We start from the raw sequence: 24,791 nt of genomic DNA, 5'->3' as shown, positions 1-24,791 counted from the left end.
GGGAAATTATTTCACCAAACACCACTAAATAAAAACTCTCAAAAACAGTTTAAGCAAACCCTTGAAAAACACTTGGAAAAAAAATGAGTGTATGTTAAGTATGTGTTACAGACTCCAAACTTGTGGTCATTATCTCCAAACTTCTTAATATCTAGAACCTGTTTATTAATTAATACTCATTTTGAAAAATTATTTATTTCAAGGCCTCCCCCACTGCTTTCTGTCGCTCTGACTGTTCCTCCCACACCCTTCGGAAATGTCTACGAGCAGGGCCGTAACCAGGATTTTTCAAATACCGAGGTCAAACATTGCGATACATCTTATTTGCCAAAAAAAAAAAAAAATCCTAATATGGTGACTTTTCATACATTTTGGAAACGAGTCAAAATCACAAGCCCAACAAGATGAACATGTAGGTGAACATGTTTATTTTAACAATTTCAAAACTGCACGATCACAAAAGTATTTTGTGTGCGTGAGTGAGTGAGTGAGTGATGGAGTGTGAGTGAGTGAGAGTGACAACGCAATCTAGCCGAGCCTGAATGGACTTCAATTGCTTTTTAAAAAATATATGCCCTTTTCAATAGCAAAATACTAGACGGTTATTGGACAAAACCGACTAAAACGCCACATTCGGAGCCTGAGCCTCACTGGAGATGGGAGTCAATAAGAGGGGCGGGACAACACTTCCCGAGAGGAGGCTCATCTCCAGCTGGTGATTGGAGGAGGAGCTGTGAACGCGGCTGGGCTCTTCATGATTGACAGAAAGCAGTCAGAGGTGGTACATCATGTCGTAAATAAAATGTGAACATAATAAGTTTGCTACCCGTTTTCATTTCCGTTCGAAAATACAACCAATGATCAAAACAATAGTGTCTTGTGTTCACGTTAGCCTATAGTCTGGTAAGTTAGCAAAATAGCTCAAGTCTCGTCAGCACCCAATAACTTCATAAACAACAGGTCACGACTGTCCAGCCTTTTCTGATCTGAAACGCACCAAATCAAATCGAGAGAGAGAATAAAAGAGTTTGTGCCGCCTGGAAAACCAAAATCCTATCTAGCTAAGTGGCTTCCACTGTTGTTGCTTGAAATGCTAATTAAAATTGCACTGTTAATGATCATAAGCATTCCGGCACATAACTGTCAGTGACTGGCAAAATTAACTCCCCTTCTTCCCTCACTTGTTGACTTTCCAGAGCTGAGTTTGGTTTGTTTTAGTGTAGTAGACTTCTTCATCTTATGTCAATTTTCAGATTCCACGACTAATTGACAAACTGCCTGGCTGCGGAGCCGGACCTTGATGAGAACACTTCTCAGCTCTTGTGTATCCCGCGGTGCTGAGCTGACTATCGCGAGGCTGCCGAATATGAAATGTTTCCAATGTCGGATATTTCAGCTTCGTTTAAAAATGATTATGTGGACTTTATTTTTAGACAAACAAATGAGAACAGGGGGATGCAAGCTGAATTTAGAATTTTCCACCGATCAAAGTCAGAACGATTTTCATCATATATTAATTTCACATTCTGAGTGAAAAAAAATACCGTGGGGAAAAAATGCCGAGGACATGACCTCGGTGTCCTCAATGGTAGTTACGGCACTGTCTAGGAGCGAGGCCAGACTAAATATTCACATTTAGTCTGGCTTGCCAGGCTACCTCTATACACCTATTGCACCAAAACCCAGACATTTGCAGCTAGAATAGTCATTTACCACATTAGCAATGTATAGAGTGGCTTTCTGATTAGTCTAAAGTGATCTTCATTGAAAAGAACAGTGCTTTTCTTTCAAAAATAAGGACATTTCAAAGCGACCCCAAAGAGAGAATCTCCCTCTTTGCAATTTCCTAAGTTAGAGCCTCTGAATTCGGTCCAGGATATGCACTGGGAGGAGGAGACTGTGAAAGAAGAACGTGATGAAATGCACATACACGAGTTTATTTATGTGACGGACCGCTTGGTGCGCAGCTGTTTTAGTTCCGGGTAGGAATCAGTGTTGGCTCCGTTAGCTCTGGGCTGTAGGTGTGTCACTGTACAGCACAGCAGTGTTACTTCCTGCCGAGCGCTTCAGTGTAAAGTTGTCATTTATGTATCGCACCTGAGGAGAAGAAGCAGCAGCTCCGTGACGAGGGAGAGAGGGAATGGCGGCAGCGTTACTGTCTGAGACGGAGATCCGACACCGCTCTATGGCGGAAGAGGACCCGAACGGGAATGAGCACGGCGCGGCCGCCCGGAGTAGCGCACCGCGCTGGGGACCGCAGCACGCCGGGGCCCGTCAGCTCGCCCAGCTCTACTCGCCCGGTAAGACCAGGAACACACACACACACACACACACACACAGGAGGCATGAGAGTTTCCCAGAGTGTGTTGCCAGGGGCGCCGCCAGAAATGTTGGGCCCCATGAAAGATTAGAATTTTGGGCCCCCAACTTTGCCCACCCTCGTCACAATTGCACTATTGTCATTATTTGACTTTTGATAGCCCATGGACCTTGAGTTTGTCTTATCTCATTCATCTCATTATCTGTAGCCGCTTTATCCTTCTACAGGGTCGCAGGCAAGCTGGAGCCTATCCCAGCTGACTACGGGCGAAAGGCGGGGTACACCCTGGACAAGTCGCCAGGTCATCACAGGGCTGACACATAGACACAGACAACCATTCACACTCACATTCACACCTACGGTCAATTTAGAGTCACCAGTTAACCTAACCTGCATGTCTTTGGACTGTGGGGGAAACCGGAGCACCCGGAGGAAACCCACGCGGACACGGGGAGAACATGCAAACTCCACACAGAAAGGCCCTCGCCGGCTACGGGGCTCGAACCCAGGACCTTCTTGCTGTGAGGCGACAGCGCTAACCACTACACCACCGTGCCGCCACACCTTGAGTTTGTGACTTTTGTTATTACATTTTATGTATTAACCTACCAGGGACTAGATGAAAACTGGTCAGTGAGTAATTCTGGTGCATTTACAATCACAAATGAAAATTCAAGATTTTGCCACATGCCTTCTTGTGCTAGGACAATTGGTAGCAGTGGCAGCTGGTAGTCTTTCAAACGGGAGGCTGGTCGGTTACGATATTTCCAGATTTTAAAAGAAAAAACACATCAAAACACATCAATTTTGCCCATACTCTTGCCTCTGATTTGGCTGATTGTTGGCAGCGTCACAAACTGTGAAATAACAGGTTCTTTTGGCCCATTAGCCTACTGTCCAATATACATGATGGTGGTGTTGGGGGGGAGGGGTATATTTTAACATTTTATATTTTAAAATTGTGGCATGTTGTTTAAAAATTGATCATTATTGAAAGCAGCTCTTTGTCAGGAACCTCAGCAGTAACAGCAGAGTGTTCTGGAATAGGCACAAGCACTGACCTTGGGGAGCCAAACATAGAGCTGGGTGCCACACATTTCATTCCAGGGTTGTTTCTAGAAAAATTTAGTATGAGGGCGCTCACCATGGCGAGGGAGCGAAGCGGGGGGAGAGATGGTGCCGGTTGTCCCCCCCCCCCCGCCATGCAAAGCCTTTGAAAAATTCTCCAATGGGACATTCTGAGGCTATCTGAGAGGGAAATTGTAACAAATTGTCTGTCAACATTGAGAAAGAAAGAAGTAATCTTCTTCTGCCCCGGACAGTCTTTGGCTTTCTTCTGCTTCATGCCGCAGGATGACATCTTTAAATGCCCAAGTGTCAACAAAAACAACTCGCGAACTACTTCTGTCAAAAGCTCCGGTGCCAGTGGGTGAAAGGTCATTCAGTCTCGAGAAATCTCGCTCTACAAGTCAGCTGACCTTGTATGTAACCCATGTCAAATCTCGCGAGAGCAGCCGCGACAAGTAAACAACTAAACATAGCGCCTCAGTCTGGAAAACGCCAATTCGGATTGTTTTTGCACCGTCTGGCGGTGTATCTACTATGATTGGAATATTTTTGGAGCAATTATAACGTATTTGATGATCAGACACATTGTCACGTAGTGTTGCTGGGATGTTTTCACGGAGTCGGTAAGGGGGCGCACGCCGAGAGTAAGAGGGCGCAGCGCCCCTGTTCCCCCGTTTAGACGAAAGCCTGCATTCAATGACACTTTCCCTATATTTTACTTATTTTGACTGAGAAATGTTTTATTGACAATTTTGATAACCCTTCACTTTTAATCCAGGTCTGTAGTGTGAAATGTTCTCGGCTGTGTTTTTGTTTAAAAATGTTTTCCAAATTGTAGCTGTGTTTAATTCATATCCAGAAAAATATATATTCCAATATAATATACTAAGCATAAACATTTTAAATAGATTCTATATTTTTGGTCCATCCATGACATATTACTAAAGTAGCCTATTTACTGTTGTTGATGTGGGTCACTTGCTGTTAGCCAATTCACTTTCTCGTACCAGGAGAGCTGAAAGGAACGAGTATTATTCCCTACCTTTTTCACCAAGTCAATTTGAGGCGTTGGTCTACCCTGCTCTTTAATTTTAATTTTTTCCTCGAAAGGAAGACTGGCAAATGGCTTTGCCAAAATTAAATCAGCAATGCTTGGCCTCCGTGCGCAGCTTTCTTGCTAGCTGACTAACCCCCTCAAGTTCAAGTTCAGTCACTCAAATAAACGAAATTTCTGGAACTAAGATAGCAAACTTGACAACACTATATTTACACTTTATTTACAATGAAAATATATACAAACTAAAAAAGCTGGTAGAAACCGTATGTAATGAATGAAATCGAAATGTAAGCTGATCTCTTACAATACACCACAGCACTTGAGAATCCGCATGGGACTGAACTGAAATTCACCGCTGCCTGTCTATATTTGAAACGAGCTGTCAATCAAAGAAAATATCCGGCCGCTTTCACCAATCACCAGTCTCCTCGCGGAAACTGCCATGTCCCTCCCACTGTGAGGCTCGGAGTCCGTAGGCGGGTGTTTTCGCAGTATTTGTCCAATAACCGTCTTGCATTTTGAGATTGAAAAGCGCATAGCTCCCAAATGCCATTGAAGTCCACTGAGGCTGGGCTGCATCGCGCTGTCACGAGGGGGAAAAACTCACGCACACATTAAAGTTATAAGGGAATGATTTCGCACTGTAGTTGGGTTGAGCACATGTATTTCTATGATTCTGGATCTGAAATAGCAATGTTATAAGGTCGGCTATAACATAAGCCTAGCACAATTCATCCTACACGATGTTCGTCATTTTTAGAGGAGGCTGAGCCTCCCTCGTTGTCTTGGAGCAATCGCCCGTGATTGGTAGTGATGAGGGGCCTGGCTCTGTTATCAGCAATGCATACAAGTTAGTTAATGCATGAAAAAGTTTGATGCATTTAAATGAACTCCATACTCAGTAGCCTTACAAATGTTACCCATAAAAGACAGGAAACATTATAAATTTATTTCAAAGTGACACGGAGTGACATTTCAATTTGATCAGTTACGTACGTATTTCTTCATATGTTGTAACCTCTATCCCTCTTTTATGTGTGCTGTGCTTTCTCCAGCTCCTCAATTTGAAACCAATGGTTTAGAACGTGTGAACATTCCACACACGTAACCATGTCAAACACTTGACTGGTGCCTGTTATCAGCAACACTTTAATCTAGCAAACTGTATATGGCGCTCACTCATTAAAAACTTCAATCCTAAAGCATTTATGGGTTGTATTGCTGCTTACCTCCTTCTCCAAAGGGGGGTTCAGTGGTTTGGTAGGGCGGAGGTCCCCCTGAGGCTGAATGTGCTTATTTAGGGCACCCCATTAGTTATGAAACTGGTTATTAGCACTATTATCACCAGCATAACGTACAGTAATATTTCATCTTGTTTATCACACAAGTCAGTTCAGTTATTAAAATGGAAAAAATGTCACTGTACAAACTGTAAAAGTGTTCTCTTGATCGGCTAATCCAACCACGTTCATACTGTTCATTTACCATTCGCTAATATTTTGAACACACGTGAGCGATAGCTACCTTTCTTTGGGAAAAACTGAGTGACCAGTTGCCTGCCTCTCCGGTCCCTCTCAGCTTTCAGCTGCCTTTCTTTATGTTTTTGACAGCCACTCTTCATATTTAGCGATCATAGACTGTACGCACTCCACTGCTGGCTGGCTGCTGCACCGCGACACAGCAGCAAGTAGCGTTGCACTGATCAGCACACAGATTTAACGCATCGCGCTTCTACCAGAACTGGACCGTACCATTTCGCAAAAGGGGGAGGGTTAAATGACAATATGTTGACGAACTCAAGAAATACAGACCTGCCAACCTTTACACATTTTGCTTAGCAGATACGCATTTAGACATCAAACTACGCTGCTACGATTTAACACTTCAAAATACGCAAAAAGCCATTGATGGCTTTGAGTTCAAAGATCTTTAATATTCCGGTTCAACCGTCTGTGCATTCGTGCACTAGGTAACTCGTCTATGGGTGTAACCGCATTGACCAGCAACCTGTAGAGAAAAGAAGACTTCGACCAATCACAGCGCTAGTTTTAAACTCTTCAAATAGGCCTAGGCTATGAGGCTAAGCGGAGAGCCGAGGAACTGTCAAAACGAAAGTAACAAAATTGATTTTCATCCCTCTCGGTCGATCTTCATACTGTGACTGGTTTTACAAGGGAGGGCGGTGCTAAACACCGTTTCGAAGGTAAATGGGCAGGGCAAGGGTATTGTGAATAAAGCAAGGACAACCATCCTAACGTCATAGTTCAAAGCACAGTGTTCCGCCTTATCTGAAGGAAATATTTGTTCCAGCTTGTTTTGATATTTGACCCAGGCTTCTCAATCCAAAAAATATTGCATTGCCTAAAGTGAAAATATAGTGGCCTACTGACGTTTCCATCCAGTCAACCGATAGACGCGTTAAAATCTTCTGAACTAGGCTACTCGTGCATGTGAGATTCAATGAGCAGCGCACGAAGTGTTTTCACATAAGTGTGTGGTGGATGATGTGTTTATGTGCGTGCCTTGCAGTTAATAATACACATGATGTCAGATGAGGATACTGACAGAGAGAGAGAGAGAGGGAAGCAAATCTAAAAAGAAGCGAGTCTATGCCCCTCAGAAGTTCCTAACGAAGTATCAAGATCAATGGCCATGCCTCCGCCCCCTAAACTGCCTAATCATGCGTTTTCCACAGTGTGCAATTATGATTTTGACATTAGCCATCAAGGAAATACAGGTAATAATATTGCTAACATAGAAATGCTTGCATTTATATACATGGGCCATTATTTTTTCCAAATTAGGCCAGGTCAGTGAATATGAATATTATAAAGGCTATGTTATTGGATAGGCCAGAGTAGCCTATAATTTTTTCTGTAAGTGTGGTTATCAGTTTGCATTTACTAAATATTAATATTGAAAAATATATATTTATATAGGTACTCTGGAATATTCACTTTCGATGTTTAGTGTAGCCTAGTTCAAAGTGTAGCAAGGAGCAACAGAATCTCCTTTTATGGTCAAAACTAAATTTATGAAAAAAGGATTGTGTGTGTGTGTGTGTGTGTGTGTGTGTGTGTGTATTTTGCAGACTGCCAGCGTCTGTTTTAAAAGACATAGGCTATAGCCCTTTGGTTTTTCTGTTATCTATACAATATAATGCTAAATGTCAAAAGGGACATAGCATGCTATTTGGGATTCTTTGTTGTTTATAATTCCCAATGTATTTAAGACACAATATGCCAAAGGCAGTACATTGGTGAAAGCATTGGAAATATATTCATGCCTTTTCATGAAAAGAGTTCTTGTTTTCTTCATAGTCTACTTGTATGTTGAATAACTAGATATGGTGGTGAGTGGTTACTCTGTGCTTAGTAATACATTGTTCACATGCTCACTCATTACAATCAATACTGATCAGCAAATGTGCCTGACCTCACGCCATGCTGCGCTGCACCGACGCGATATGTTGCTACTCAGATTTTTTTGCAAGGTTGGCAGGTATGGAAATAGACAACCTTGTTCAATTAGCTCATTTTACCAGATGGAATATTGCATTGTTGTTATTTCAAAAGTCTTATTTAAATCATTAAAAGCATATTATCAGCCCCTTAAAGGGCCCCATGGCAGTGCTGGGCCCCTAAAATTGTTCTAACCTTTCCCCCCCAGCGGCGCCCATGTGTGTTGCTAAAACCAAACGCCAAATATTAGCAATGAAAAGGCCAACACAGCGAGCTTATGATACACTTTTTAGAGAGGCTGCGTTTGAGTTCACTTTCATTCAGTTTTATTCATACAGCGCTTTTAACAACAGCCACAAAGCAGCTGTGTGGATTAATGTTTTATTCAGAGCCCTAGTGAGCAAGCCAGAGGTGACTCCCTGAGAGAACATGATGGAGAAGAAGAAACATTTATTTGTCACATGCACAGTGAAATTCATCCTCTGCATTTAACCCATCTGAAGCTGTGAACACGCACGCACTCGGAGCAGTGGGCAGCCACACCAGAGCGCCCGGGGAGCAGTCAGGGGTTCGGTACCTCGCTCAAGGTACTAACGCCCCACGTTAACCTTTGGACTGCACCCGGAGAACACGCAAACTCCACACAGAAAGGCCCTCGCCGGCCACTGGGTTCGAACCTGGAACCTTCTTGCTGTGAGGCGACAGCACTAACCACTACACCACCGTGCCGCCCCTATTTATAAAACCAGTTTCTGTGACGGGGCGGCACGGTGGTGTAGTGGTTAGCGCTGTTGCCTCACAGCAAGAAGATCCGGGTTCGAGCCCCGTGGCCGGCGAGGGCCTTTCTGTGCGGAGTTTGCATGTTCTCCCCGTGTCCGCGTGGGTTTCCTCCGGGTGCTCCGGTTTCCCCCACAGTCCAAAGACATGCAGGTTAGGTTAACTCTTGGAAAAAACGCAGTTCAGTGGTAGCCGTTTTCTCCGCTTTCCCCTGTGCGCGAGGATAGTGGTGCATTATAGGATGCAATTAAAGGTATGTAGGACGTTACAATGTATTCTTTCCTAAAGTTCTGTGAAGTTTCATTGCAGTCTGAATATTCTAAGGTATATTTTGAAGCCCCTGTTTGAGGGATGTGCAAGTTGATGATCCATCCTGACAATGTGACCATAACTACGATCAATAAAATTGAATATTTCTGCCAAGGATGGACCGATTTTGAAAAATGAGGTGTCCTTTTGTTTATCTCCTGCTCCATCTTGTCATTAAAACAGATTTGTCATATTATAATTTTGAAAATATTGTTAAAGTGCGAAAGGCGGGGTACACCCAGGGCAAGTCGCCAGGTCATCACAGGGCTGATACGTAGACACACACAACCATTCACATTCACACCTACGGTCAATTTAGGGTCACCAGTTAATAACGGTTATTAACTGGTGACTCTAAATTGAGCGTAGGTGTGAATGTGAGTGTGAATGGTTGTCTGTGTCTATGTGTCAGCCCTGTGATGACCTGGTGACTTGTCCAGGGTGTACCCCGCCTTTCGCCCGTAGTCAGCTGGGATAGGCTCCAGCTCGCCTGCGACCCTGTAGAAGGATAAAGCAGCTACAGATAATGAGATGAGTTTCTGTGACACTGGGATTATAAATCACTCCTCATCTCTAACTTGTACTATAAAGACAAGTTGAAACGATGTCCAATATGAGCATGTTGTGAATAACAGTCCTGGGATAAACACAGGAAAGTCACAAGAGTAGTTCTTGGGTACGAGAGCATCCTTCCTTCCTTCCATCCATACATTAAAGCAGATACTCAGAGCCATGGCCTCACTTTTTGTTGATTTTGTTTTGTTCTTGAGGCCTCAAGAATGGCACAGGAATAGTTATGTGGTTGGTAGAAGAGAGCAACTGGACTTGCTTGAAGATTCTTGAAAACGTTTCACCTCTCATCCGAAAGGCTTCCTCAGTTCTGTCTGACTAATAGGGAGAATCTTCAAGCAAGTCCTGTTGCTCTCTTCTACCAACCACAGATTACTATGTACCTGGATGACTGAGAATCTTCACAGACACAGGAATAGTTTTAAGCGTTAATAATAAATCTAATATAGTAATTTTTACGATTAAAGTGATTCATATAGGTAGCGGGCTGAGTGACGTCCGTAACGTCACAGCAGGAAGTCTGTCGGTCTCATCGCCATTTCCGCTATACTAAAACACAGAGCTGACTGCAACTCCGATCCTCCATTTTGAGCTAATTTATCGCCATGACACGTAGATGTGTTGCTAGCCAGTGCAGCAACACAACAGAAGGTGGATTTGCGTTGCATTCATGGCCCAAGAATGTTCAAACTGCAAAGATTTGGACGCGTTTTGCGAGAAGTTCACGGGCACATTGGGCGCCTACGAAGTGGTCTCTCCTCTGCTCTGCACATTTTACTGAAGACTCGTACGAGACCTCTGATCTGTTGAGGAGCGTTGGCTATAAGCCCGTATTGAAAGAGGGTGCAGTACCAACAATTAAAGAAGAAAAGAAAAAGAAAGTATTTATTTTTTTAAAGCGAGTTGAGTTGCACCAGTTCTCCTGGAGCATGAGCCGAGGGTTGTTGCTAAAACCTGGGACGGGACATATCGCTCGGGCAGTGACCTCCCTGCGGTTGTTGCTAAAACCGGTGACATCCCGTCCCGGGTTTTAGTAATTGCCTGAGCCAAGCAGTAATGGCGGAGTACTCTGTATGGAGAGAGTGGAGCAGCTTTCTTATTTCTAAACTGGATCTTGCTGCCATCTCGCCCTTACGTGGAAGAAGTGAATGAACAGAGAACTGAACGAACAACTGAAAGTCAGATTGTTTCGAAACAATCGGCCACAAGCTCGGCCTTCAAGAAGCGAGAACACAGATGGGTAAGCTCCGACTGTCATTAGGATTTAAAAAAAAAAACTCGTCGTTTACCTGCATTTAGATTAATACATGTAACTTGTATTGTGTGTTTAAGTTACCGGTGTAAGATTATTTAATTTGCTTCAGAATGTGATTGTCTCAGTTTATCTGATTATTTAATTAGCTTTTTATGTTTTATCAGTGAAAATGCATGCATGTACATGTCTGTTGCATAAGTTATAACACCTATCCTGTTTTAATGAGAGTCAACCCACAATCAATGAAGTCAAATCAGTCTTAGTTGAGCAAGTTGGTAACGGGATTTCTTACTTTCACCATAAATTTTTATTTATATGACTTTGGTCTATAGCTGTAAAAGGCCTCGGCCTTAAAACCGGTTCCCGCTGTGACGTCACGCACTCGGGGCTGGCTGGCTCAGCGGGGCAGCTCCAATGCCAACTTTGCGGTTGGTTTTAACTCTCAAAAATGTATATTTATTTTTTATTCCCATTTATGCAGCATACAAGAGTCAAGGATGGAGATACAGGGTTTTTTCTAGAAAAATTTAGTATGAGGGCGCTCACCATGGCGAGGGAGCAAAGCGGGGAGGGGATGGTGCCAGTTGTCCCCCCCTCTCCGCTGTGCGAAGCCTTTGAAAAATTGAGGCTCCAATGGGACATTCTGAGGCTATCTGAGAGGGAAATTGTAACAAATTGTCTGTCAACATTGAAAAAGAAAGAAGTAATCTTCTTCTGTCCCGGACAGTCTTTGGCTTTCTTCCGCTTCGTGCCGCGGGATGACATCTTTAAATGCCCAAGTGTCAACAAAAACAACTCGCGAACTACTTCTGTCAAAAGCTCCGGCGCCGGTGGGTGAAAGGTCATTCAGTCTCGAGAAATCTCGCTCTACAAGTCAGCTGACCTTGTATGTAACCCATGTCAAATCTCGCGAGAGCAACCGCGACTAGTAAACAAACATGGCGCCTCAGTCTGGAAAACGCCAATTCGGATTGTTTTTGCACCGTCTGGCGGTGTATCTACTATGATTGGAATATTTTTGGAGTAATTATAACGCATTTGATGATCAGACACATTGTCACATGGTGTTGCTGGGATGTTTTCACGGAGAAAAGATTGTTTTGAGAAAGATTGCATGTTGTGCAGTAGCATATAAGTGCATGGCCTAAGTGTGACTTGGGGTTCAATCGGCATTTCGGTAAGAGGGCGCACGCTGAGAGTAAGAGGGCGCAGCGCCCCTGTTCCCCAGTTTAGACGAAAGCCTGGAGATACTATCCACTCAGAAATGTATTTAAAAATAAAGTTTCTACGGCTACGTTTACACTAGACCATATCTGTCTCGTTTTCTTCACGGATGCACTGTCCGTTTACATTAAACCGCCTGGAAACGGGAATCCGCCAGCGTCCACGTATTCAATCCAGATCGTGTCAGCTCCGGTGCTGTGTAAACATTGAGGATACGCTGTGCTGAGCTCTAGCTGGCATCGTCATTGGACAACGTCACTGTGACATCCACCTTCCTGATTCGCTGGCGTTGGTCATGTGACGCGACTGCTGAAAAACGGCGCGGACTTCCGCCTTGTATCACCTTTCATTAAAGAGTATAAAAGTATGAAAATACTTCAAATACTGATGCAAATACTGCCCATTGTGTAGTTATGATTGTCTTTAGGCTTGCCATCCTTCCACTTGCAAGTAGTAAGTGATATGCGCTGGGATCTCACACACAGCGGCTCAGTCCCGAATTGTGGCTTGTGCACTTCACTCGCGCGCTTTGTGAGCTGCGCAGGGCCGGAGTGCGCACCCTCCAGAGGGCACTCGCTGTTCAGGGCGGAGTGATTTGGAGCGCAGGATGCCTGCGGAGCCGAGCGTATCCGCGTATTGGCGTTGCTGTGTGCACGGCTAACGGTTTTAGTGTAAACGCGAATCGTTTTAAGAACGTTAATCTGATGATCCGCTGATTTGACGTAATGTAAACGTAGCCTTAGTATCTTCTTTAAGGTGAGTGTTTGGTATAAACTGTTTTCAGGAAGTCTCCATCCACAGCAATCTCCTGCTCTGAAGAACAAGAGAGAAACAAATACTGAAATACCACTGGTGAATATTTGGTGTTGCGGGTTATGCCTTCACCCTGAGCCTGACTTTTCAGGTCAGTCAGCTGGTTTATGATGGCTGTATATCTCAAGGGGCTCCTAACATACACCATTTATCACATTATTGCATATAAAAAATGGCACGGGTCTAAAACTCATGTTAACATGTAGCGTACGACTTGTCAAAATTGTATGTAATATTTGTCACTCAGCAACAACTTCTTGTTGTCTCTCTTCCTTTTCAGTACATATTGGGACGTTCCGTTTTGTTAACTCTGTTCCATCGTCAGGGAAAAATGAGCAAAATGTTTTAATCCACGTTTAAAAGCCGAATCCACTTCGGGCTTGAAAGAAAGCTCAGTTTTTATGTCGGAGGATTAGCAGTGGAAGGAAAATGTCTATTTGACTAGAGAAGGCAGCTTTCGCGTTTCCCAGTGTGCTCCTGGACCTGCAGGACCCGGAAGCAGTCCTGTTGTCTGTGGCCGGAATGGGTGGCTGCTTTTAAGTGCAGTTTAAAAAAAAAAAAAAGAGGGGAGGGGGAAAAGGTCTGTTTAATTTGGAATGCTATTAGAAGTGATAATGATCACTCCATTTTGAGACTGTTCATCTCCAGGCAGTTCAGCCAGCACATCAGGCATGTGCTGCCACTGGCAGGCCCTGTTAATTATTTGGGGAAGTGTGGGGTGGGCTAGTGCACTGCTGCTTTGCAGGGTTAATAAGTTAATTTGGTAATGCGCGTCTCTGTTGATGAGGGCAGTGGGGATGGAAATTTTGGATGAACGGAGTCACCCCCCTACCGCACCCTCTTCTGTGTGGCGGATGGTTGAAATGGTTATTTATAGAAGTGAGGCACTGTGTTTTTAACATGCCATGCTCATTCAAACATGCTGTCCTTTTTTTTTTTTTTTTTTTTTGGGTCGTTCATACTTTTCTCCGGGCTGTAGTGTTGGCAGCGTTAATTAAAGATACTTGTTGGTTTCAATTTTGTGTGTGTGTGTGTGGGGGGGTGTTGAGGTTGAGTACACCCTGAAACACATTAAATATGTTTATGCCAAAATATGTGATCATGTTTGGTGATTCTAGTGCCAGTTTGTTGGTTGCTGCTATATTTTCGTTAGATTTGTGAACAAGTTGGTGCATGCAGTTTATTAGGAGAAAGCATTTCGACCTGCTTAGATGGGGCGGCACGGTGGTGCAGTGGTTTAGCCTGGCTAACGTGACTTCAAAGCTCTACGAGCTATTGGTCTGGCCAAGATATTCAGCCCAACCGTTTCCCAGAGCCCGTGGTTGACCCGCCTCCCTGAAATGCCTCAGTTTGCTACTGGTCGAAGCCAGAAAAGGCTGTGACGAAGCTTAAACCAATCACATCACTCTTTCCTCTGACGTATGTGACGCAACGATAGGATTCTCACTGAGCCCCATTGACTGGGCTACTAGCGGGGCTAACTGGTAGATTAAACTCTTACCGAAGCCGGTCGGGAGCAAGGCGAAAGCGTCCTTCCTTTCAATAAATACCTCCAGGGCTGCTCTTTGCTCCGTTTTCAATGAGAACTTCCCGTTGAATGCTTTCAATACAGCATGATTCTGTAAACAATCTATGGCTTCCGGTCACAGTTCTACTACGTCACTGCCTTGAGCACGCCTCTACCCAGGGCCGTTGGAGATGCTCAAAGTTGATTGGCTCCCGATTTTTCGGGAGCTTGGAAGAGCTGGAGATAGCTTGCCTGGCCAGACTAAGCTCGCAACAAGCCCTCGTGTTGCGTCACGCTTAGGCTGGGCGGGCCCAGGCTAGCAGTGGTTAGCACTGTCGCCTCACAGCAAGAAGGTTCCGGGTTGAAACCTTACAGCCGACGGAGGCCTTTTCCTGTGGAGTTTGCATGTTATCCCCGTGTCTGCATAGGTTTCCTCCAGGTGCTTCAGTTTTCCCCACAGTCCAAAGATGATGCGAAATACCCAGCTACTGGGGTTGTACAAGCCAGGTTGCGTCAGGAAGGGCATCCGGTGTAAAACCTCTGCCAAATCAAATATACGGAACAGATCCGCTGTGGCGACCCCGAATGAACGGGAGCAGCCGAAAGATGATTTTCAGCTGCCTTAAACAAACATAATCAAGTTTTGCTCCTAAAAGAAAAAAAGTAAGGTAATTTTCCCGCATCATATTAATGAGAAATCTAATGTAGAAATGGAAGACCCCCAAATGTTGGCCTTAAAGTTTCAGAATGCAGGGCACCTACATGTCGGTGTACTGCATGAGACTCCATGCGATGTTCAGGGCAAGGCTGCAACTTGTAATTTCCTGCTTCCAACCAGTAAAAACCACCAGAAACACCCCTGAACATGAAATCCGGCATCATTTTGGGGTAGACTTCTCAACCGCCAGTTCCTTCCCTGTTAACGGAGCGACGTCAGACCTTCATGGCTGTGCACACTGAGCAGTGTAAAGGACCTGTTCTCTACTTCTAAACTAGTTTAAACCAGTATTGGCTTTACAGACACAATATTTGGTTAAATCTGTAACATAGCCCATGCTAATCTCTGTTTTGAGAAGGTAATCATCAACCTTCGAGTTATCGTTTATATAACTTTAGCTGGTTAGCTTACACGACTCGTTGTCTTCTGTTGTTACTGTGCTGCGATTTCAGTCCAAAATGTTGCATGATTGATTGTTTGAAATTCACTGTAGTAGAACAGTACCAATTCAGACAGCATTGTGGGTAATGTAGGAAATCTCATCTCATCTCATTATCTGTAGCCGCTTTATCCTGTTCTACAGGGTCGCAGGCAAGCTGGTGCCTATCCCAGCTGACTATGGGCGAGAGGCGGGGTACACCCTGGACAAGTCGCCAGGTCATCACAGGGCTGACACATAGACACAGACAACCATTCACACTCACATTCACACCTACGGTCAATTTAGAGTCACCAGTTAACCTAACCTGCATGTCTTTGGACTGTGGGGGAAACCGGATCACCCGGAGGAAACCCACGCGGACACGGGGAGAACATGCAAACTCCGCACAGAAAGGCCCTCGCCGGCCCCGGGGCTCGAACCCAGGACCTTCTTGCTGTGAGGCGACAGCGCTAACCACTACACCACCGTGCCGCCCCCTAATGTAGGAAATGTTTGACCAAAAAGTCAACTCTGAATTTCATTACGAAATAAATTTTGGACACCGTTAAAGATCGTACTAATTATAAAGACTAATGTGGAAGTCGTTCAGGATGGATTTTACCGTTAATTAAGGGACGCTAACTTGGATTTGAACCTTCCCATGTAAAACATCAGGGTGTTGTGTTACATTAGTGTCCAAGTATTAAACTTGGACGGTTCAGAGTGCTTAGAGAGTTCACGTCCTTGTTAAGAAAAGAGGACGGGAGTAGCCTGGACCGCTGAACATTATATAAGCAGGTACTTCAGAGATGGGGGGGGGGGGGGGGGTTGTCGTCTGTGTTACCCAGATGAGGAGGCTCAGGGGTGAGATGGGATTGATGAGGCTTTGGTCTGTTCTGTGTTGGCTCCGCGTCATTACTGCTACCCCGGGAAGGCGGAACAGCTGGACGCCACTTCCCGCCATATGCCTGCATCTCATGCACCGCTGACTGCACCGTGTGTTTCTTTAGCCCGCTTTATAGATTTAATATGAAGCAAACAACAGCCTGAGGATTATTTGTGACTTCCTCAGGATCCTCAGGCCGGACGCTGGATGTTACACACCTGGACTCCTCGAGTCTGTGTATATCGTTGTATCCATAGATCACACGCTGCTGGTGCAAAAGGCTACAACTCTTTACGTTTGCTCCACATCCATGTTCAAGTCTGCTGACTTGAGACGCGTGCATCAGGACGATTCTGTGCGACTGACCAAAAGATTTGCTGGGACACAAATCTCTCGCTTACCTCAGTACTGTCCAGAAACAAATTGTTGCTGGTGCTTACAGTTTTTATTCCTTGTGAAGGAATTCTTTTTCTTCATAATTTGGGAAACTGAGCAAACAATGTTAATGAATATTTCCAATCCTTCTGTCCACATTCACTGGATATGAGCAATCACATGCTCTGATTGGCTACTCTACTACTAGGCCATCAGCCCATATACCGTGAGTAGAGAAAAGCAAAATGGCGGAGCGTGTTGCTGAACCAACCGAGAACTAAATGAAAACTCTACTCGAAAACAAAACCCCCAGAAATGATCAAGTACACTATATTGCCAAAAGTATTTGCTCGCCCATCCAAATTATCGGAATCAGGTGTTCCAATCACTTCCATGGCCACAGGTGTATAAAATCAAGCACCTAGGCATGCAGACTGTTTTTACAGTTTGGAGCTGCCCCTTCCTCTTCCAACATGACTGTGCACCAGTGCACAAAGCAAGGTCCATAAAGACATGGATGACAGAGTCTGGTGTGGATGAACTTGACTGGCCTGCACAGAGTCCTGACCTCAACCCGATAGAACACCTTTGGGATGAATTAGAGCGGAGACTGAGAGCCAGGCCTTCTCGTCCAACATCAGTGTGTGACCTCACAAATGCGCTTCTGGAAGAATGGTCAAAAATTCCCATAAACGCACTCCTAAACCGTGTGGACAGCCTTCCCAGAAGAGTTGAAGCTGTTCTAGCTGCAAAAGGTGGACCGACGTCATATTGAACCCCATGGATTAGGAATGGGATGTCACTTAAGCTCATATGTGAGTCAAGGCAGGTGAGCAAATACTTTTGGCAATATAGTGTATGTAAAAGAAGCAGAAATGGCTGAAAGTATAGTCCGTCCGTCCGTCCGTCCGTCCCCCCCCCCCCCCCCCCCAAAAAAAAAGAAGAAAAAAATCTCCTGTTCCACACTCCAGCCCAGTCCGTGGCAATAATGCACCTTTATGTTGGTTTGCCAACCGCCAAAAAACCCTGAAGAAGCAGAACAACACAAAAAAAAACAATAAAATATAGAATAAAAGTATTTTATTTATTTTTCAAGAATTATTATTACAGCATTTTTCACAAATTGCTACTGTCATTTTGCTGGTTTGTTTACATTTTAAGCAACGGAAATGATTTTGTCGGAGGTTTTGTATAAAGTTTTTATTTATCGAATTTGCAAAAAATAAAAATGCTCGGTGCTACGTGCCTCATCGGCTCTCGGCTCATGTACGACCCGATTTTGTGGAATAACTGTTAAATATAACTAGTAGAGTAGGTGGGATTGGTCAAGAGTCCGTGGAAGAGAACTGGATTGGTCAGAAGTTCTATATATATACAGGTAAAGCTCCTTGTACAGTTTTCTGCCTCCCTGTAAGTAAGTAGCTGTACTGCACACTGATTCACTAATGCACGTGGAGCTGCCGCTTATCAGTTGTTTAAACACCGCAGTGTTTGTTTATGGTGGCTATTCTTGAGATAAGACCACTGAATGTCAATACGTTAGATTAACACAATGGTGTCAATTTCCATCTCATCACTTTGCTTGGAGAAACACTTTCTTTGTATTCTCACGTTGCGTCGAGTGGGAAGTCATTTTAAAGCTCCAGGTGGCTGTAATTGTGTTTCCCAGTACAGAACTCAGTCATTCACTGGAGTCAAATGTTCTAGTCCATTCTTAGCTCTGGTCATAAGTCAGAAGTGACAGTGTAAATATAGTCCATACTTCAGCCTGGTCTCAAACTGGCTTTCAAAAGGTCCGGAAACATTTTACAAAAGTGACTTTGAAACAAAATACAAAACGCCCATTACCAGGCACAAAGTAGCAACAAACACACATTTATGTCTAACAAATATATTTCTTGTTGATTTATTGGCAGATTTGTTTTAGATCTGTATCTTATGCCGCTTTTCCACTACCAACGCGGCTGAGTTGGGCTGAGTCGAGCTGAGTGGGGCTGTTGAGGTTGCATTTCGACTACAACCGCGCTGAACCGTGCTGGCTGGAAGTGGGTGGACACATTGGGTGGAGTTAGCGAAAGTGGGTGGACGTCACGTGATGTCGTTAGGCGGCGCAAACAGTGACATCAGTGGCCTTTTAAGCGGTAGTCTCACGACCCGGAGAGTAAACAATAAACATGGAGGACATGGAGTCGTTAGTGTTGCTGGTCTTGGTGCTGTGGCTTGTAGTCACCGACAACGCCAACAGATACTGGCAAGAGCGTATAGATGAGGCGAGGCGCATAAGGCTTCAGAAATTCTCGTAATTCGTAATTCTCCTTCCGGGTTTACGGTGTTTACAGATCCCAGCGTGCTCGCGGGGCGTGTGTGGGCATGTGAGGACACGCCTCCTCACCAATCAGTGCACAGGGGAGTGTCTGCTCACGCCCCTAGCCCCACTCGGCTCGGTTTGGCTCTCTTCAGCCCTACTCCAAAACCGTGCGAGTTTTGGGTGCTGAGCAGGGCTGAAGCGAGCTGAGTCGTGCTGTTCTGAGGTAGTCGAAACATGAGCCGTGTCGGGCTGAAGTGAGCTGAAAAAGGGTAGTGGAAAAGGGCCATTATGAACTGTGTTTAGGATTTCTCTCCCCTCAATCCCCCGCTGGCCGAAAGCCCTGAAGGGGGTTGTCATGGCGATGTCTGTCCGTCCCAGGAAATGGTTCTCACCTTCTGAAATCAGCTCCTTTCACAATTTTTGGAGGAATTTCACAAAACTTCCTAGAAGGCTTTGTTATAGGACAGTGATGCAGGGCTTTCCACTAAAGCTCATACTAGCCAGCCATGACAAATAAGTAGCCAGCCGGGGGGGGGTGTAGTAAACACAAAATAAACTCCTGTGCACGCAGTTCCCAGGATTAAATGTATTTTCCACAGACCATTTATTTATTCACTTTACTCAAATACAAAGTAAAATGGCAGTAAATCTTCTTTCTTTTCTTGCGTATTGCATCATGAGGCGTTCCTGGCTTGTAAATCTCTTATTTTCAGTGCATGACACATTCACGCAGCTGAGCATGCTATGAGTTAACAACGACACCGGTCTGCAGTGGTGGCTACACAATTACACACTCCGCGAACATTTCTCCATTTGTGTATGAAAATACACTCCAACCACTCAGTTTGGTTTCATTTACAACCAACGGTGTCTTTTGATGCCAGCACGTAATTGAACGAGAGAAGACTGGTTTACCGGAGACAAAATAAGCGTCATCTCTGCTTCTGTTCCCTCCGACGGCCCCAACACACTACTGCCTCCGCTGAGTGCGCACACACCGCATGTCGGGGCCACGGATGAGTTACTCTCCCTTGATCAACGAAGTCGGCGGGGAATTTGTGGTGGTTATCGGTACAAACAGCGCGAATTAGGGGTGGGCGATATATCGCGATTTGCGATATATCGTTATGTTTTATGAACACGAAAAAGATTTTGGCATATCGTATATATCGAGATAATGCTCTAAATTAATGATTTCGCCACTGTGCTTAATTTCCTTCACTGTGCTATGGTGCTGCCCGCCCCGCCTCCTTCGTGTGTTTGTACCCCCTCCCCTCGCGTGTAGGCGGCGTGTTAACTCATTCAACATGGCGGCGCCCACAGAAAGCCCGGAGGCGGCAGAACTCGTACCAAAAAAAGGACAAATGGCTCCATTATATGGAGATATTTTGGTTTTAAACCATCGGACGAACAACAGAAAGAGGTCTACTGCCGGAAATGCAAGAAATTGGTGGCAACCAAAGCGTCGAGCACCACGAACCTGTTCAATCATTTACAGGTACGCCACAAACTTTTGTACGAGGAGTGTGCCAGGCTGAGAGTTAATGCAGTGAGATGAGTTTGAGTTTTGTTTTTAAGGAAAAGGAAGGCAATATGTATCATTTCTATAAGTCAAATTATTCTTTATGAAATGAGTTTTTTTTTTTTTTGTTATCTTAAATGTTTAAGACACACTTTATAAGAACTGCCTACCCTCAGGTTTTATGTTTGTAATTAAAATAAGGCAATATATTACTTCCTTGGTTTGATAATTCATGTTAAAAATGGTGCACAAGCACTTTACTAGTACCTGTCTACCTCTAGGCACTTGGCTGCCTACCTGTTTGCACTTCAATAAAAAAAACACCTTGCTGAATTTGGTGTGTCTGTTTTTTGGGGGTTGTTTTTCCTGCATAGATATCGAGATAAATATCGTATATCGAGATATAGCAAAAATATATATCTTTTTTTTTTTTTTTCCTCCATATCGCGCAGCCCTAGCGCGAATCACAACTTAAATGAGTGCGGTTCAGTTTGACATTATTGTCAGTCCATTAGATAAACATTTGATTTTATTAAAATCGAAAATTAATATTTAGAGCCGGTGGGCTACAAATATAATAGTCATTAAAGTAGCCCGCTGGACTTAATTGTGTAGTCGGCTGTATGGCCGGCAGCCGGCGCTTGTGGAAAGCCCTGGTGATACGCATATTGCAATTTCGTTTGCAACATATTGTAGCAATGTATTGGCTGAGCCGGACCACTTGACCACACCGTGGCGTATGTAGTTATGTTACAGAGCCAGGAAGCGTACTACAGAGGGTAACTGAAAAAGCCAAGCGCACACATCTGGAGGGAAATTTCATACGTATTTTACAGGGAAATGGTGAGTAATTTATTCGCTGAGAATGTAAATTTCAAAATTTTCTTGGGTGGCATGCCCCAGACCCCCTTAGCATTAGCATGCCTTTGTGCTTCACCGCTGCAAATTCCGAAGCCACCCACTACTATTTTTTTTTAAAGCAAATTTAGAAAGCTGCACATGCAACAGTGTTCATACAGTATTTCAAATGTGCAGAGTTATTGTTGACCAAATACTTTCTAGTTCCTCACATGAGCTAAATCAGATGGAGAGCTATCCGTTAGGTATTGCTCCACATGTAAGTGCCTCCAAGAGCTCAAAGATACTGATTTCAGTTAGTCAGGTGGAAGCAGGTTTTCCAGCTCAGGCACATTTCCAATTCAGCAAGAGCTCAACTCTGCCCCCCTGTCAGCAACCCCTCTCCTTTCTGTTCTGCATGTGTGATGTACACTCAGCCAAGGCTATCTGAGCTGATTAATAATTTAATCTACCTCCTTTCCTCCAGACCTGCACAGCACACATTGACTGCCTCTGGATCCCTGACCTCAAAGTCAGTAGGGCATGGGTTCAGGACCCAGCTGGCTGCTTAGTTCACCTCCTGTACACCTGAACTAACCGGGTGACTCCAGCAACCGTGGCCACCATGTGTGGCTGATGTAACAAAAATATCATGATACTTGAAGGCATCATTATGTACCGTCCCCAAGATGTTGGAATGCCAAGGCCAATTGCTTTGATTTTACTCTACACTGAAGATATTTGGGTTTGAGATCAAAACATGAAGACGACCAAAGCTGGATCAGAATTTCAGCGTTCATTTCCTGATGTTTACATCTAGATGTGTTTAAACAAATTGGAATATGGCACCTGTGGTGTCGGACCACCAAACCTCTGGGTGATCAAGAGTATTGGAACAGATAATCTTACCGTAAATAGCAACACTTTGGCTGCATATCCCTTGCTTCCGGCGACCCACTGACATCAGACTGTATTCTTCTGTTGTGATGCTTTTCAAGAAGCTGTACATCAGCTTCTTTCAGTTGTTTGTTTTGAGGGTTTTCTCCTTTCAGTTTCCTCTTCAGGAGGTGAAATGCATGATCAGTTGGGTTAAGGCCTCGTGATCGACTTGGTCAGTCGAAAACCTTCCACTTTTCCCCCTTGCTGAAGTCAAAGTTGTGTTGGCAGTGGGTCTTTGGTTTGCATTTTGCTGCACGATGTTCTTCCCAATTAGATTGGATATCTTTGGCCAACCTGCTCCATGTCTGGTTGTTAGTACACCAGTGGTTTTTGTTTTCAGGACAGTCCAAATGGTTGTATTGGCTATGCCAGGGTTCTCCAGAGAATCTGAAGTAGCCTGCTAAAAAGCCTGCACAAAAAAAAAAAGTTGATGGCTCTGGAATTTGTGGTGGCGAAGGCAAAGGTGCACTAATGCTAGGGGGGTCTGGGGCATAGTTCGAATTACGTGGGAGCCAATGGGAGCTGAGCTCCCATTCCTTCAGGCTCCCATGAAAGAAGCAAACTTAATTTTCTGTGGAAGTCTCTCAAATACGTCATATATCACCATAATAAGCTTGAATAGCCTATGTCACCATATAAATATAAATAAAACTCGTTTCATTTCCAGTCACCATGCAGCCATAACTTTGTATTGAACGTGTTATTAAACCGCAACATGTACGGCTGTACTTCACCACCACACCACTATGCGCGCAAACTGAAATTGCAGCCTGCGAAATCGAATGTGAAGTTAAGTCCGAAGAAGACTTGTCCTCTATCTCACAACGATCTTCCTTTGTGTGAAAGCTGTGCACTACAGTGCGCAAAAGTGCGCTGGTCCAGGAGAGCGAGTATGCATTGCTTTTTTTTTTTTTTTTTTTTTTTTTAAATAGAGACCCCCATAGGGTCAAATTTATAATTCGAACCCTGGTCTGGGGGCATGACACCCCACCCCAGAAAATTTCGAAATTTACATGCCTTCTGATACATTCTTAGCTAATAAATTACTCACCATTTTCCTGTAAAATACTTGCAAAATATGTATGGACATTTTCTCTCCAGGTGTGTGTGTGTGCTTGGCTTTCTCAGTTACCCTCTGTAGTATGCTTCCTGGCTCTGTAACATAACTACATGCGCTACGGTGTGGTCACGTGGTCTGGCTCAGCCACTCATAGCGCGAGAATCGATCAACAAACACGGTGTCACTTCCGATCATGTTAGATCCAAATCGAAGACAATTTCTTGGTGGAATAATTGGATTTGCAGCAAATTATAGGCAGCAGAGATGATAAATCACTTGAGCATTGAAAGGAAAGGTTTTTTTTTTTTCTTTTTTCCTTCCTGGGATTGAGTAGCCATCGCAGACCATCTGTGTAGGTGGAGAAAACCGCCGGTTACCAGTGCTTGTGGACATCTCTGCTATGCCCAATGTTTGTGCAAGGGCTGTCATTAATTGTTCCCTCACTTCTCAGCTACAGAATGACCTGATTTTCTCCCACAGGCAGCTATCCGATCTTTTTTTTTTTTTTAATAAACAAAGGATGTAGTGTCGCAGGCGAAACCCGAGAGTAGACATTCAGAGCTAGTGATTGTTTAAACGGTCTAACAGGACACACCTGGCAGCAAGAAACACTTGCCTTTCATATGTTCCAGTATTGGTTGGTTCAAATGGTGCCATGTTCTAATTTGTTCAACCCCTCTAGATATAGACATCAGGAAATAACAGCTGAAGGTTTCATCTCTCGTCTCCTTCATATTTTGAGCTCAAATCCAAATGTCTTCAGTGTATAGCAAAAACAGTTGAATTGGCCTTGCAGTTCCAGTCCCTTCAGGGGGGATTGTATAGGTTTGCTAACAACCTGCCAGGAAACAGTAATCTCATCTCATCTCATTATCTGTAGCCGCTTTATCCTGTTCTACAGGGTCGCAGGCAAGCTGGAGCCTATCCCAGCTGACTACGGGCGAAAGGCGGGGTACACCCTGGACAAGTCGCCAGGTCATCACAGGGCTGACACATAGACACAGACAACCATTCACACTCACATTCACACCTACGCTCAATTTAGAGTCACCAGTTAACCTAACCTGCATGTCTTTGGACTGTGGGGGAAACCGGAGCACCCGGAGGAAACCCACGCGGACACGGGGAGAACATGCAAACTCCACACAGAAAGGCCCTCGCCGGCCACGGGGCTCGAACCCAGGACCTTCTTGCTGTGAGGCGACAGCGCTAACCACTACACCACTGTGCCGCCGGAAACAGTAATGTTACAGGAAAAAAAAAATCCATGTTGATTTTTAAATGTCTGTAAAAATAAATAGTTAAAGATTGAAATGGAGGTGAATTAAAAATGTAAAGCGTTTTCAATCAGACTTTGAAAAAGT

At 44.4% G+C, this 24,791-nt stretch overlaps 1 protein-coding gene across 1 annotated transcript in view; it reads left to right on the top strand.

Moving 5' to 3' along the window:
• The first annotated feature begins 1,975 nt into the window (after positions 1 to 1,975).
• si:ch211-212o1.2 (uncharacterized protein LOC492735 homolog) overlaps positions 1,976 to 24,791 on the top strand; it is a 91,725-nt gene continuing 68,909 nt past the window's right edge. Inside the window, exon 1 of the mRNA XM_060923835.1 lies at positions 1,976 to 2,300. Coding sequence (XP_060779818.1) covers positions 2,141 to 2,300 — 160 coding nt within the window. The 5' untranslated portion in view covers positions 1,976 to 2,140. The remainder of the gene's footprint in view (positions 2,301 to 24,791) is intronic.

The sequence above is a fragment of the Neoarius graeffei genome, chromosome 6 (genome assembly GCF_027579695.1).
Source record: "Neoarius graeffei isolate fNeoGra1 chromosome 6, fNeoGra1.pri, whole genome shotgun sequence".
Classification (NCBI taxonomy): Eukaryota; Metazoa; Chordata; class Actinopteri; order Siluriformes; family Ariidae; genus Neoarius; species Neoarius graeffei.
This window is presented reverse-complemented; position numbering and strand designations above follow the sequence as displayed.